At 48.4% G+C, this 14,629-nt stretch overlaps 1 protein-coding gene across 1 annotated transcript; it reads left to right on the top strand.

The window, feature by feature from the left end:
• Positions 1-7: 7 nt before the first annotated feature.
• Positions 8-14,368, top strand: LOC135408761 (GPN-loop GTPase 1-like). Its single transcript, XM_064643754.1, has 6 exons — positions 8-63; positions 8,889-8,958; positions 9,067-9,168; positions 11,896-11,967; positions 12,649-12,766; positions 14,045-14,368. Exons 1-6 carry the CDS (start codon positions 38-40, stop codon positions 14,095-14,097), a joined length of 441 nt encoding a protein of 146 aa, XP_064499824.1. The 5' UTR covers positions 8-37; the 3' UTR covers positions 14,098-14,368.
• Positions 14,369-14,629: the final 261 nt, after the last annotated feature.

Below are 14,629 nucleotides of genomic sequence, written 5' to 3'. Positions count from 1 at the left end.
TAGTCTACTCTGCTTTTTCAATCAGGTGACGAAGCTTATGGAAAAAAGACCAAAGGCCTCGAGGTGAGTACATTCTACCGAGTTCTGCTTTTCTGGGATCGGTTTGGAAAATCACGTGGAATTCTAAAAAGCTTCTCTCCGTGTTTTCTAGTTGTTTTTTCAGCCTTGGTCTAAGTTTCCTGTAGAAAAGGGCATAGAATTATTAGAACAGACAAACTAGCTTTCTCGGGGAGAGATGGAAGAAAAGTCAGCTGATTGCAGTTCTGCTTTTCTTGTCTTCCCTTCGACTGTCATTTTCTCTCCCCTGCTGTTCAAATAGGCAGCAATTATTGCTCTGCTGAAGAGTTTGCTGTACTAAGTGTCTGTCAAATGGATGCCTTCAACTCAAGATAGCACCTGCTCCTTAGTTACAAAAAGTTCCTCACAGGAAATTTCCAGGCGTGCCCATAAATCTCCTCGCTGCTTGTTTGGGAGAACGGGGTTTTCTCGTCTTGTCACAGAATAGTCGTGGCATTTGCTATGGAATGCTGGTGGCAATCTAATCAGAAGAGGACCCCGTGCTTCACTAATTTGCCTTTTGTTGTTGGGGGTGACTTCTTCCCAGGGATGTTCTTCTTGACCCCCCGGGCAAACGGAGGTGTCAGCGTCAGGAGCCATCCTAACTGAGGCCCCGGTAGGTCAGTGCTTTTTGTGTGACTGGACGGTGAAGCTGTCTGTGGGAATGACCTGGCTAGTGCTCAGTGTAGTCCTAATTAAGGTGTCTTTTACTCCGTGTTCCCAGGCTCCCTGTTTCCCTTCGGTCGCCGTGGGTGTGCCGGACGCCTCTGGCAGGACTAACCCTGTGGCTTTTATGTCCAGCGTGCTGTGCTGTGTGTGCCTGCAGGTAAGAAAAGCTGGGAGTGCAGTCCCTCTGCTTTGATTGCTGTGTCTCTTGGGTAGTGATTTTGGAAGCGGCGCCCGCGCAGGCGAGCGTTGGCCGGCCGGCGCCTGAGGCGCTCGGGGCCGCCGGGCAGGGCAGTGCCCGGCTGGTGGGTGCCTCGCAGAGAGAAGAGCCTGGCCCTGGGAAGGCAGGAGCCTGGGCTCAAGCTGCTCTGGACCGCTGTGGGGATGGGTTTGAAGTTTTGGGATCGCTTGTTCTGTCCCTACCTTCCCACTGAAAACAATAACTTAAGAAGTTCTCCTCTGGACTGGTCCAGAGAAATTGTGGAGTCTCCATCCCTGAGATGCTTAAAACACTTTGCTCAGGCAAGTTGTGAGCAACCTCTTCTGCCTAATCCCGCTTTTTGAGCAGGAGAGACTGACTAGATGATCTCCAGAGGTATTGTCCAACCCCCACCATTCTGTCCTTCTCTAAAGGGGCTTGGCACTGCCCTTTTGAACTGTAATCTGGTTGATGACCTGTGTTGAGGTCACACTGCAGCTTGTTACACTGCAGCTTGTCACACTGAATGGCAGCCTGAATAATTTCATATTGAACTGTGATTAATCACAAGATGAAAGCTCAGATAGGCTGGTAAGAGGCAGTGTTCTTTGCTGCAGCATTTCCCACCTGAGGTAATTTTCCTTGTCTGAAAGTGTCAAGTACAGTTGGGCAATGTACTACATAGGAAGAAGGGAAAGAATCTCCAAAGCAAATAAATGAACAAAAACCCCTTTAGATTTGCTTGTGCAAGAAGAAGATTGTTATTCCACTCAGCCAGGTTTTGAGAGGACAAATTAATTGTTTCTCTGACAACAGTATACACTGGAGGCTGTTAATGATCCCATAGTCTGTGCTAAAGGTTTTAGCTGATTGTGTTTGTCATCAGCCTTTTACTAAAGAAAAAGCAAGCCTTCTCGGCTGTGTGGATATTACAGGAACGAAATGATTCCATTCATGTAGATAATGATAACAGAGCCAAACCAAAACTATTGTAAGTGTCCTATGTGGAACAATATACAGAATTTCAAAAGGGATTGTAGTGGTCCCATATACAGAACTAACATACTTCCTGTTCCTTATTTGCTGATCAGGTCATGTTTATCTGCCTGTCAGGACTGTTGGAGCACTGGATGGAGAGCAGGTCATATGAGGAGGATTACGGAGTAAAAGGCAGCTTGTACTGAAGTGCAGGGAAAGTATAAATATTGATATATATTGGCACAGCGCCTGGCCTTAATGCTTAAAATCCTTTGGAGAGCTGTCTGCATATTTACTGTATTAATGATCAAATGCAAGGCTGTGTTGGGAAAGGTCTTCCATTTGGAAGTCAGTAGTTGAGACTGTCTTGCCTATGAAAAAGAGGGAGAATTTTCGTTAGAGGATGTAGGATTCTGGCTGGTAATAGTCTTAATTCAAGGTATTTTTAGAGAATTGATTTAATACAAGCAGAATAGAACAAATGGCCAGAAGTGTAATGAGAGACAAGTTGAAATTAGAAAGTAGATGTGCATTTTGAATGTATTGTCATAGCAACTGATTAAATTCTCCCTCTCTTGCTGTTCTGGGGGACCTTTTAAATGTGCTTTGGCTAAATAAAAAGTATTAGACTATTTCAGAGCCAAAAGGTCAGTTCTTGTTGTCTCTTTTGCACTTTAATTCTAGTACACTGATACTTGCTAACCACTTATAACCCTAGATGCAGAATGAGAACTCGGGTTATTAACAGTAAAGAAGTAAACAGCAGAAAGACTTGACCTTTCTTTCGAATTGCCCTACAGTGTTACAAAGTACCAAACAAACCTCCTTCCCCAAAGAAACACCCCCCAAAATACCCCAACAACTCACCAAACACAAATCACCGACAGCCAAAAAGCAGAAGTAACAAACATGAACAGCAAGTGGAGGAAGAGTTTGAAAGCGGGCTGGACAGAAGCAGAAGTGTTACTGCCCACTCTTAGGCCACTGTGCTGATTAAATGGGTGTTGTTAGGTTTAGATTAGTAGTTCGTCGTTGTTGGGTTTTTCGGTGGTGTTGATTTTTTTTGTTGTCGTTGTGGGGATTGTTTGTTTGTTTGTTTTTATTGGTTTTTTTTCTGTATTAAAAATCTGGCTCAGTTACTCTCTAGTTCTGGTGTGTTCTCTTTTCCAGGTGGTTGGTGTTTCTGCAGTGTTTGGCACAGGACTGGGGGAGATTTTTACCCAGCTTTCTAAAGCTGTAGATGAGTAGGAGAGGTAAGGGGATAACTTCTGGTCCGCGACCCAGTGACCACTTCCTGAAGGTCCTGATTCATGAGTCTGCTCCTTTGATTTGAAGGAGTGTACAGTTGCCATAGCCAAGGTAGCTTAGGGTGTCCAGTATCAGCATAAAAAGCAGCAGTAAAAAGGAACTATTCAGGGATGATTTTTTGTGCTGTTCCGTGAAAAAGTAAAAGCTATCTGTGCCAGCAAGTCTGTGAAGTAATTTTTTTCTTGTAGTTCCATACCAAGTTTTGAATTGTTGCTGTTTTAATGAAGTATGTTCATTGATTTTGCATCCATTGGTTTCAGAATCCAAATCGGGGGAAAAAAGTACTGTCTTTCTGAAATGTCTCTCAAACATGAAAGCCTAGAGAAAACTTTTTTTTGTGAGTAAAAAGAAGCCTCCAGGATGATCCTTATGCAATCCAAATCATGTGTTTTTCAGACTGAATGCACTCCCTTTATTCACCTTTTCAGAGAGTATCGGCCAGAATACGAGCGCCTGAGAAAAAACACTGGTAAGTGTTTTTAGCTGTTTTACACCTGAACAGTGTATCTTGGGTCGCTTTTAGGCGCACAATTGCCTTTATGTTGAGAGGGTCTAACATTTCATTTACTAGTCGTACTCACTGTGGGAAAACTCCTGTCCTGAAGGAGTCCACCATTTGCCTTTTTTTTCCTAGATGTGGTGGAGCATATCTTTACAAAACTAAAGATTTTGTAAAACAGATGTGCTCACTGGTTTAGTGCTAATACTTGAGCTAATTGTGTGAAAATGATTGGAAATAAGATTGTGTCTTCCATTCAGATGGACAGAGAGTTCTTAAAAATAAATTTCCAAAGGGATTTGTTGAGACTATCCCTGTATCTTCCTGCACCAGTGAAGAGTACTAGTTTGACTTAGTAAGAAAGACTGAATTGCAGTGCCAAAATCAGTAGCTCTGCTCACCTTGAGTTCTGGCTGTCCAAAGGACAGTTCCCTGCAGGCACAGCTACACAGAGTTGGCTTCCCGGCGCTGCTGAAAACGTCCTAGAATCCCACCTGACTGGAGGTTGCTTTCCACGCTTAGTCCGAAGTTCTGTGTAACCTGAGTTGAAATGTAAGACCTGCGTAGTGACTTCTGCTCTCTGACTGGGGGACAGGCTGCTGGGTTTGGGTGAGGTTTCTCTTCTCCTGATGTTTTAAATGTTCTCAGAATCCACATGTAAATCTTTGTCTACGGGAGAAAGCTCAAAATAAACAAAAGAGAGAGCAGCTGGAACACTTGTGGAAGGACATGGGCAGCGTGTGTGTGCAGGGCAGCACACTGGCAGGTACCTCCCCAGGAAGATAAAGTTTACTGCAGAAGTTTTCTGAAGAGTTTGCCTTGTGAAGTAGTACAGTGCTTCTTTGTCCTCACAGCAGAAATGTGAAAGCAGCTCCATGTTAGAGGAGCAGGGCTTTAGTTCCTGTGGGATTGGTCACACTCAGCTCGTCCTGTGTCAGTCACAGGTTTGGAAGAAACCCCGCTGTGTAGCTAAAGCAGTGCACCTACTAGAAATAATGAAATACTTTAGAAAAGGCGAAACAGTCAGATCAGAATATGAGAAAGCTCTGCTGTTGGCTGCACTGTTCCTTAGATGAGGCGAGTAGGTGCTGATGGAGTCTGTCCTGTGTCTGGGATCCACAAGCAGCTTTCTGTCCCCTTAGAGCAGGTGTTCATTGCTGGGTTTCTGTGCAGATAGAAACCTTACCTTTAGCAAGCTGCTGTGCTGTGTGTGCCTGCAGGTAAGAAAAGCTGGGAGTGCAGTCCCTCTGCTTTGATTGCTGTGTCCCTTTGGTAGTGCTTTTGGAGGGGAATCCCAGAGCCATTTGGTTTGAAGGGGACCTTCAAAGGCCAGCCTGTCTTCCGTGGGCAGGGACACCTTCCACTGTCCCCGGTTGCTCCGAGTCCCGTCCAGCCTGGCCTGGAACACTTCCAGGGATGGGGCAGGCTCAGCTTCCCTGTGCAGTGTGCTCTAATATCTCTCCACTGGCATCCTGAAAAATGTTGTCAGCGTGTTTTGTTGGACGCCGGTAAGCAGGACCCGGGTGAAAAGGACATTCTGTGAGGTGCTGGGAGAAGGAGGACTCGTGCGGGCCCCTCCAGAGACAGCGGGAACGGGAGCGTGCTGCGGAGAAGGAAAATTCCAGGGGGTGGGTGCCAAGAAATTTGTCCTTCCCTTGCCCTGTGCTCTGCACTTAGCAATGGGTCAAGTGCAGAAGTTTCCTGGGGACCCTGGAAAATGAGGCCGGGTCTGCTAAGAAAAGTGGGGCCAAAGGAGCAGGACCTGGGTCTGCGAGCGTGGGAGAAACAAGGGCCGGGTCATCCTCTGCCTCCAGGAGGGAGGGCAGCAGGAAAGGCCACGGACTAAAGCACTGAAGTGCCGTTCCCCAGGGAGCCCCTGCCCAGCACTGAACTTGCTTCTGCACTTGCCTTTCCCAGCGGAGCCGAAGCGTCGGGTGCGGGTGCCGGGGGGATGGAGCTGCCAAGGACAAACTGGGAGGGTGTTTGCGAAGGAAGGGGGGAGAAGGAGCTCTTGATGTGCTTTTTTTGCTTCTTCATCCCACAGAATTGCCACGAGAGGAAATACTTCAGAGGGGCTTCCCTCCAGATAAGCCCTGAATGTGCCAGGAGGTTTCAGCCGGGAGGAAAGGAGCTGTGGAAGAAAAGCAGCCTAAAAATAGCCAGTGGGGATCATCAGGTTTTCCAGCCAAGAAGAACAAGGAGAGAGATGAGGGAATTGGGTTCCAATTCCTAATGATTTGGTGGGTGCAGGAAGGATTTGTGTGTGTTTTCCGGTCCCTTTTGATTCCTGGGATGATTTTAAAATGATTGCTTTAGCAATCAACTAAATTGGAGATGTTGTTTTTGAGAGGAAATGATGCCAAATAAATGCAGAGTTTTGGGTCAGTTTTTGGGATGATTTGAGTCAGTTTTTGGGGTCAGTTTGGGGTCATTGTTCGGGGTGATTTGGGTCAGTTTTGGGTCAGCTTTTGGGGTGATTGGGGTCAGTTTTGGGTCAGCTTTTGGGATGATTTGGGTCAGGTTTTGGGGTCAGTTTTGGGTCAGCTTTTGGGGTGATTTGGGTCGGTTTGGGGTCAATTTTTGGGGAGCACTGGGTGTTACTGGGGGTTGTTGGGGAGCACTGGGTGTTTCCTGGGGAGCACTGGGTGTTACTGGGGGTTGTTGAGGAGCACTGGGTGTTACTGGGGTGCACTGGGGAGCACTGGGTGTTACTGAGGGTTGTTGGGGAGCACTGGGTGTTACTGGGGAGCACTGGGAGAGCAAATGAAAAATAAAGGGAATAAAAAATAACCGAAATAAAAAAGGAAATATAAAATAGAAAAGAAAATTAAAAAAAAAAAAAGGGGCAAAAAACCTAAAAAGGAAATAAAATGAAAATGAAATAAAAGAGAAAAAAAAAAAAAAAAAAAAAAAAGAAACCCCTTCTTGGGCACCCCGTTTCCTCTCCTCCCCCCCCCGAACCGTAAATTGCGGGGTCATCACCCCTAAATAGTGAGAAGGGGACCCGAAAATGTGGGTGAGGGAACCCCAGGGAGCCGAAAAAGCGGAGGGGGAGCCGCAGTAAGAAAGCGAAGCCGGGCGGTCGGGCGGCGGGGTGGGGGGGGAGCCGAGGTGGCGACGCCGGCGCGTGCGCAGTCGTTGGCAAGACGCCGGCGATCACGTGGTAAGTAAGGGCAGGCAGGAGCGGGACCGGCGGCGCATGCGCAGTGGCTCTCGTGCCGGTGCAGCGCTCCCTGCTCGAGTTAAGGGCCGGTTCCGGCGGCAGGGCGGGACTGGCGGTCTCCCGTCTCTCCCGGGGTGTGTGTGTGGGGAATAACATGAAGATTTTTTTGGGGGTGAAAGCGCAGAAATTAGCCAGGAGGGACGCTAATTTGGGTAAACTCGGTCACCGGAAGTAGAGAGCGACCGGAAGTCCTCCAAGGCCCCGTCCCGGAAGTCCGCCAAGCCCACAGTAAAGATGGCGCCGCCAGGACCGGAACGACCACACTAAAGATGGCGCCCCTGCCCGGAAGTCCGCCAAGCCCACAGTAAAGATGGCGCCGCCAGGACCGGAACGACCACACTAAAGATGGCGGCGCGGCGCTCCGCCCTCCCGCCTCGTTCCGCTCCGCTCCCCTCCCGCCCCCGCTCCCCCCCCCCGCTCCCCTCCGCTCCCGCTCCCGCCGTGCCCTGGAGATGCTGTCGGAGCTGCGCCGCCGCCTTCCCCCCCCCCCCAGGAAGCGACCCACGGCGCCAGATTCGACGGAGATCGTCCCCGGGATAAGCTGGGCGCGGCGGTTCGGCGCGGCCGCTCTTCTGCCTCCCCCGCGGCCATCGGCGACTGCAGGCAGGGGAAGCGACAGGCAAGTTTCTCGCCTCTGCGGAGAAACTTGCACCTGCGTGCCGCCGCAGGGCCGGGTTCGGATGTGCCCTGGCATTGCACACGCACCACACCCCCCCGCGGGGAGGGTGTGCGCTGCCTCGGGGACCCTGTCTGTGCTGCCGGGAGAGAGAAATCCTTTGGGAAGCTGGGCGGGAAACAGCAACTCTGTGAACTGCTCAGCTTTTCCTAGGCAAGGGCAGGTTTTAGGGAACAAAGGCCCGTACGCGCGAAAGGCGCCGCGGGTCTCGCCAAGGTGGGGGGGGGGGGGGCGCGCGGCTGCAGTGCCGCGCGCGGCTGCAGTGCCGCTCCCGGCCGTGTCCGCCAGGCGGCGACTGTGAGGCGGGGCCCGGCGCTCGGGGGCGCTCTCGCAAGCGACGCCCCCGGGAAAGCGGCGGGGTTTGGGCGCTGCCGGCCTTCCCCCGCAGTGCCCGGGCTGGCCCGGCGCCTGGCAAAACCTCTGAGGGAAAAGGCAAGCAACAGCTGCGCTTGTTCTGCCCTTTCTTTAGCCAGGGACTGGAACACAGACAAAATCGAGGGGCTCTTTGACCTGGGCAGGCTCCGAGCATTTTTCAGCCTTCCTTCGCAGGGCATTCTCACCCTCCGAAAAGCTGAAAGGCTTTAACAGCTGGAGACGCGCCTGCAGCTGTGCAAATTAATGTAGTTTCTTTTAGGAAACGAAGGGGAAGTTTTCCTGTTGTGAGCCTAAATACCGAGTCTACTCTGCTTTTTCAATCAGGTGACGAAGCTTATGGAAAAAAAGACCAAAGGCCTCGAGGTGAGTACATTCTACCGAGTTCTGCTTTTCTGGGATCGGTTTGGGAAAATCACGTGGAATGCTAAAAAGCTTCTCTCCGTGTTTTCTAGTTGTTTTTTCAGCCTTGGTCTAAGTTTCCTGTAGAAAAGGGCATAGAATTATTAGAACAGACAAACTAGGCTTTCTCGGGAGAGATGGAAGAAAAGTCAGCTGATTGCAGTTCTGCTTTTCTTGTCTTCCCTTCGACTGTCATTTTCTCTCCCCTGCTGTTCAAATAGGCAGCAATTAATTGCTCTGCTGAAGAGTTTGCTGTACTAAGTGTCTGTCAAATGGATGCCTTCAACTCAAGATAGCACCTGCTCCTTAGTTACAAAAAGTTCCTCACAGGAAATTTCCAGGCGTGCCCATAAATCTCCTCGCTGCTTGTTTGGGAGAACGGGGTTTTCTCGTCTGTCACAGAATAGTCGTGGCATTTGCTATGGAATGCTGGTGGCAATCTAATCAGAAGAGGACCCCGTGCTTCACTAATTTTGCCTTTTTGTTGTTGGGGGTGACTTCTTCCCAGGGATGTTCTTCTTGACCCCCCGGGGCAAACGGAGGTGTCAGCGTCAGGAGCCATCCTAACTGAGGCCCCGGTAGGTCAGTGCTTTTTGTGTGACTGGACGGTGAAGCTGTCTGTGGGAATGACCTGGCTAGTGCTCAGTGTAGTCCTAATTAAGGTGTCTTTTACTCCGTGTTCCCAGGCTCCCTGTTTCCCTTCGGTCGCCGTGGATGTGCCGGACGCCTCTGGCAGGACTAACCCTGTGGCTTTTATGTCCAACGTGCTGTGCTGTGTGTGCCTGCAGGTAAGAAAAGCTGGGAGTGCAGTCCCTCTGCTTTGATTGCTGTGTCTCTTGGGTAGTGATTTTGGAAGCGGCGCCCGCGCAGGGCGAGGCGTTGGCCGGGCCGGCGCCTGAGGCGCTCGGGGCCGCCGGGCAGGGCAGTGCCCGGCTGGTGGGTGCCTCGCAGAGAGAAGAGCCTGGCCCTGGGAAGGCAGGAGCCTGGGCTCAAGCTGCTCTGGACCGCTGTGGGGATGGGTTTGAAGTTTTGGGATCACTTGTTTCTGTCCCTACCTTCCCACTGAAAACAATAACTTAAGAAGTTCTCCTCTGGACTGGTCCAGAGAAATTGTGGAGTCTCCATCCCTGGAGATGCTTAAAACACTTTTGCTCAGGCAAAGTTGTGAGCAACCTCTTCTGCCTAATCCCGCTTTTTGAGCAGGAGAGACTGGACTAGATGATCTCCAGAGGTATTGTCCAACCCCCACCATTCTGTCCTTCTCTAAAGGGGCTTGGCACTGCCCTTTTGAACTGTAATCTGTTGATGACCTGTGTTGAGGTCACACTGCAGCTTGTTACACTGCAGCTTGTCACACTGAATGGCAGCCTGAATAATTTCATATTGAACTGTGATTAATCACAAGATGAAAGCTCAGATAGGCTGGTAAGAGGCAGTGTTCTTTGCTGCAGCATTTCCCACCTGAGGTAATTTTCCTTGTTCTGAAAGTGTCAAGTACAGTTGGGCAATGTACTACATAGGAAGAAGGGAAAGAATCTCCAAAGCAAATAAATGAACAAAAAACCCCTTTAGATTTGCTTGTGCAAGAAGAAGATTGTTATTCCACTCAGCCAGGTTTTGAGAGGACAAATTAATTGTTTCTCTGACAACAGTATACACTGGAGGCTGTTAATGATCCCATAGTCTGTGCTAAAGGTTTTAGCTGATTGTGTTTGTCATCAGCTTTTACTAAAGAAAAAGCAAGCCTTCTCGGCTGTGTGGATATTACAGGAACGAAATGATTCCATTCATGTAGATAATGATAACAGAGCCAAACCAAAACTATTGTAAGTGTCCTATGTGGAACAATATACAGAATTTCAAAAGGGATTGTAGTGGTCCCATATACAGAACTAACATACTTCCTGTTCCTTATTTGCTGATCAGGTCATGTTTATCTGCCTGTCAGGACTGTTGGAGCACTGGATGGAGAGCAGGTCATATGAGGAGGATTACGGAGTAAAAGGCAGCTTGTACTGAAGTGCAGGGAAAGTATAAATATTGATATATATTGGCACAGCGCCTGGCCTTAATGCTTAAAATCCTTTGGAGAGCTGTCTGCATATTTACTGTATTAATGATCAAATGCAAGGCTGTGTTGGGAAAGGTCTTCCATTTGGAAGTCAGTAGTTGAGACTGTCTTGCCTATGAAAAAGAGGGAGAATTTTCGTTAGAGGATGTAGGATTCTGGCTGGTAATAGTCTTAATTCAAGGTATTTTTAGAGAATTGATTTAATACAAGCAGAACAAATGGCCAGAAGTGTAATGAGAGACAAGTTGAAATTAGAAAGTAGATGTGCATTTTGAATGTATTGTCATAGCAACTGATTAAATTCTCCCTCTCTTGCTGTTCTGGGGACCTTTTAAATGTGCTTTGGCTAAATAAAAAGTATTAGACTATTTCAGAGCCAAAAGGTCAGTTCTTGTTGTCTCTTTTGCACTTTAATTCTAGTACACTGATACTTGCTAACCACTTATAACCCTAGATGCAGAATGAGAACTCGGGTTATTAACAGTAAAGAAGTAAACAGCAGAAAGACTTGACCTTTCTTTCGAATTGCCCTACAGTGTTACAAAGTACCAAACAAACCTCCTTCCCCAAAGAAACACCCCCCAAAATACCCCAACAACTCACCAAACACAAAATCACCGACAGCCAAAAAGCAGAAGTAACAAACATGAACAGCAAGTGGAGGAAGAGTTTGAAAGCGGGCTGGACAGAAGCAGAAGTGTTACTGCCCACTCTTAGGCCACTGTGCTGATTAAATGGGTGTTGTTAGGTTTAGATTAGTAGTTCGTCGTTGTTGGGTTTTTCGGTGGTGTTGATTTTTTTTGTTGTCGTTGTGGGGGATTGTTTGTTTGTTTGTTTTTATTTTGGTTTTTTTTCTGTATTAAAAATCTGGCTCAGTTACTCTCTAGTTCTGGTGTGTTCTCTTTTCCAGGTGGTTGGTGTTTCTGCAGTGTTTGGCACAGGACTGGGGGAGATTTTTACCCAGCTTTCTAAAGCTGTAGATGAGTAGGAGAGGTAAGGGGATAACTTCTGGTCCGCGACCCAGTGACCACTTCCTGAAGGTCCTGATTCATGAGTCTGCTCCTTTGATTTGAAGGAGTGTACAGTTGCCATAGCCAAGGTAGCTTAGGGTGTCCAGTATCAGCATAAAAAGCAGCAGTAAAAAGGAACTATTCAGGGATGATTTTTTGTGCTGTTCCGTGAAAAAGTAAAAGCTATCTGTGCCAGCAAGTCTGTGAAGTAATTTTTTTCTTGTAGTTCCATACCAAGTTTTGAATTGTTGCTGTTTTAATGAAGTATGTTCATTGATTTTGCATCCATTGGTTTCAGAATCCAAATCGGGGGAAAAAAGTACTGTCTTTCTGAAATGTCTCTCAAACATGAAAGCCTAGAGAAAACTTTTTTTTGTGAGTAAAAAGAAGCCTCCAGGATGATCCTTATGCAATCCAAATCATGTGTTTTTCAGACTGAATGCACTCCCTTTATTCACCTTTTCAGAGAGTATCGGCCAGAATACGAGCGCCTGAGAAAAACACTGGTAAGTGTTTTTAGCTGTTTTACACCTGAACAGTGTATCTTGGGTCGCTTTTAGGCGCACAATTGCCTTTATGTTGAGAGGGTCTAACATTTCATTTACTAGTCGTACTCACTGTGGGAAAACTCCTGTCCTGAAGGAGTCCACCATTTGCCTTTTTTTTCCTAGATGTGGTGGAGCATATCTTTACAAAACTAAAGATTTTGTAAAACAGATGTTGCTCACTGGTTTAGTGCTAATACTTGAGCTAATTGTGTGAAAATGATTGGGAAATAAGATTGTGTCTTCCATTCAGATGGACAGAGAGTTCTTAAAAATAAATTTCCAAAGGGATTTGTTGAGACTATCCCTGTATCTTCCTGCACCAGTGAAGAGTACTAGTTTGACTTAGTAAGAAAGACTGAATTGCAGTGCCAAAATCAGTAGCTCTGCTCACCTTGAGTTCTGGCTGTCCAAAGGACAGTTCCCTGCAGGCACAGCTACACAGAGTTTGGCTTCCCGGCGCTGCTGAAAACGTCCTAGAATCCCACCTGACTGGAGGTTGCTTTCCACGCTTAGTCCGAAGTTCTGTGTAACCTGAGTTGAAATGTAAGACCTGCGTAGTGACTTCTGCTCTCTGACTGGGGGACAGGCTGCTGGGTTTGGGTGAGGTTTCTCTTCTCCTGATGTTTTAAATGTTCTCAGAATCCACATGTAAATCTTTGTCTACGGGAGAAAGCTCAAAATAAACAAAAGAGAGAGCAGCTGGAACACTTGTGGAAGGACATGGGCAGCGTGTGTGTGCAGGGCAGCACACTGGCAGGTACCTCCCCAGGAAGATAAAGTTTACTGCAGAAGTTTTCTGAAGAGTTTGCCTTGTGAAGTAGTACAGTGCTTCTTTGTCCTCACAGCAGAAATGTGAAAGCAGCTCCATGTTAGAGGAGCAGGGCTTTAGTTCCTGTGGGATTGGTCACACTCAGCTCGTCCTGTGTCAGTCACAGGTTTGGAAGAAACCCCGCTGTGTAGCTAAAGCAGTGCACCTACTAGAAATAATGAAATACTTTAGAAAAGGCGAAACAGTCAGATCAGAATATGAGAAAGCTCTGCTGTTGGCTGCACTGTTCCTTAGATGAGGCGAGTAGGTGCTGATGGAGTCTGTCCTGTGTCTGGGATCCACAAGCAGCTTTCTGTCCCCTTAGAGCAGGTGTTCATTGCTGGGTTTCTGTGCAGATAGAAACCTTACCTTTAGCAAGCTGCTGTGCTGTGTGTGCCTGCAGGTAAGAAAAGCTGGGAGTGCAGTCCCTCTGCTTTGATTGCTGTGTCCCTTTGGTAGTGCTTTTGGAGGGGAATCCCAGAGCCATTTGGTTTGAAGGGGACCTTCAAAGGCCAGCCTGTCTTCCGTGGGCAGGGACACCTTCCACTGTCCCCGGTTGCTCCGAGTCCCGTCCAGCCTGGCCTGGAACACTTCCAGGGATGGGGCAGGCTCAGCTTCCCTGTGCAGTGTGCTCTAATATCTCTCCACTGGCATCCTGAAAAATGTTGTCAGCGTGTTTTGTTGGACGCCGGTAAGCAGGACCCGGGTGAAAAGGACATTCTGTGAGGTGCTGGGAGAAGGAGGACTCGTGCGGGCCCCTCCAGAGACAGCGGGAACGGGAGCGTGCTGCGGAGAAGGAAAATTCCAGGGGGTGGGTGCCAAGAAATTTGTCCTTCCCTTGCCCTGTGCTCTGCACTTAGCAATGGGTCAAGTGCAGAAGTTTCCTGGGGACCCTGGAAAATGAGGCCGGGTCTGCTAAGAAAAGTGGGGCCAAAGGAGCAGGACCTGGGTCTGCGAGCGTGGGAGAAACAAGGGCCGGGTCATCCTCTGCCTCCAGGAGGGAGGGCAGCAGGAAAGGCCACGGACTAAAGCACTGAAGTGCCGTTCCCCAGGGAGCCCCTGCCCAGCACTGAACTTGCTTCTGCACTTGCCTTTCCCAGCGGAGCCGAAGCGTCGGGTGCGGGTGCCGGGGGGATGGAGCTGCCAAGGACAAACTGGGAGGGTGTTTGCGAAGGAAGGGGGGAGAAGGAGCTCTTGATGTGCTTTTTTTGCTTCTTCATCCCACAGAATTGCCACGAGAGGAAATACTTCAGAGGGGCTTCCCTCCAGATAAGCCCTGAATGTGCCAGGAGGTTTCAGCCGGGAGGAAAGGAGCTGTGGAAGAAAAGCAGCCTAAAAATAGCCAGTGGGGATCATCAGGTTTTCCAGCCAAGAAGAACAAGGAGAGAGATGAGGGAATTGGGTTCCAATTCCTAATGATTTGGTGGGTGCAGGAAGGATTTGTGTGTGTTTTCCGGTCCCTTTTGATTCCTGGGATGATTTTAAAATGATGGCTTTAGCAATCAACTAAATTGGAGATGTTGTTTTTGAGAGGAAATGATGCCAAATAAATGCAGAGTTTTGGGTCAGTTTTTGGGATGATTTGAGTCAGTTTTTGGGGTCAGTTTGGGGTCATTGTTCGGGGTGATTTGGGTCAGTTTTGGGTCAGCTTTTGGGGTGATTGGGGTCAGTTTTGGGTCAGCTTTTGGGATGATTTGGGTCAGGTTTTGGGGTCAGTTTTGGGTCAGCTTTTGGGGTGATTTGGGTCGGTTTGGGGTCAATTTTTGGGGAGCACTGGGTGTTACTGGGGGTTGTTGGGGAGCACTGGGTGTT

Source organism: Pseudopipra pipra, unplaced genomic scaffold (assembly GCF_036250125.1).
Source record: "Pseudopipra pipra isolate bDixPip1 unplaced genomic scaffold, bDixPip1.hap1 HAP1_SCAFFOLD_61, whole genome shotgun sequence".
NCBI lineage: Eukaryota > Metazoa > Chordata > Aves > Passeriformes > Pipridae > Pseudopipra > Pseudopipra pipra.
This window is presented reverse-complemented; position numbering and strand designations above follow the sequence as displayed.

Coding starts and splice junctions, on each gene's coding strand:
- LOC135408761 (XM_064643754.1), top strand. CDS start 38: ATGGAAAAAAGACCAAAGGCCTCGAG. Junction 9,169..11,895: donor TGTGCTGTGTGTGCCTGCAG/GTAAGAAAAGCT, acceptor TGTGTTTTTCAG/ACTGAATGCACTCCCTTTAT. Junction 11,968..12,648: donor AGCGCCTGAGAAAAACACTG/GTAAGTGTTTTT, acceptor AAATGTTCTCAG/AATCCACATGTAAATCTTTG.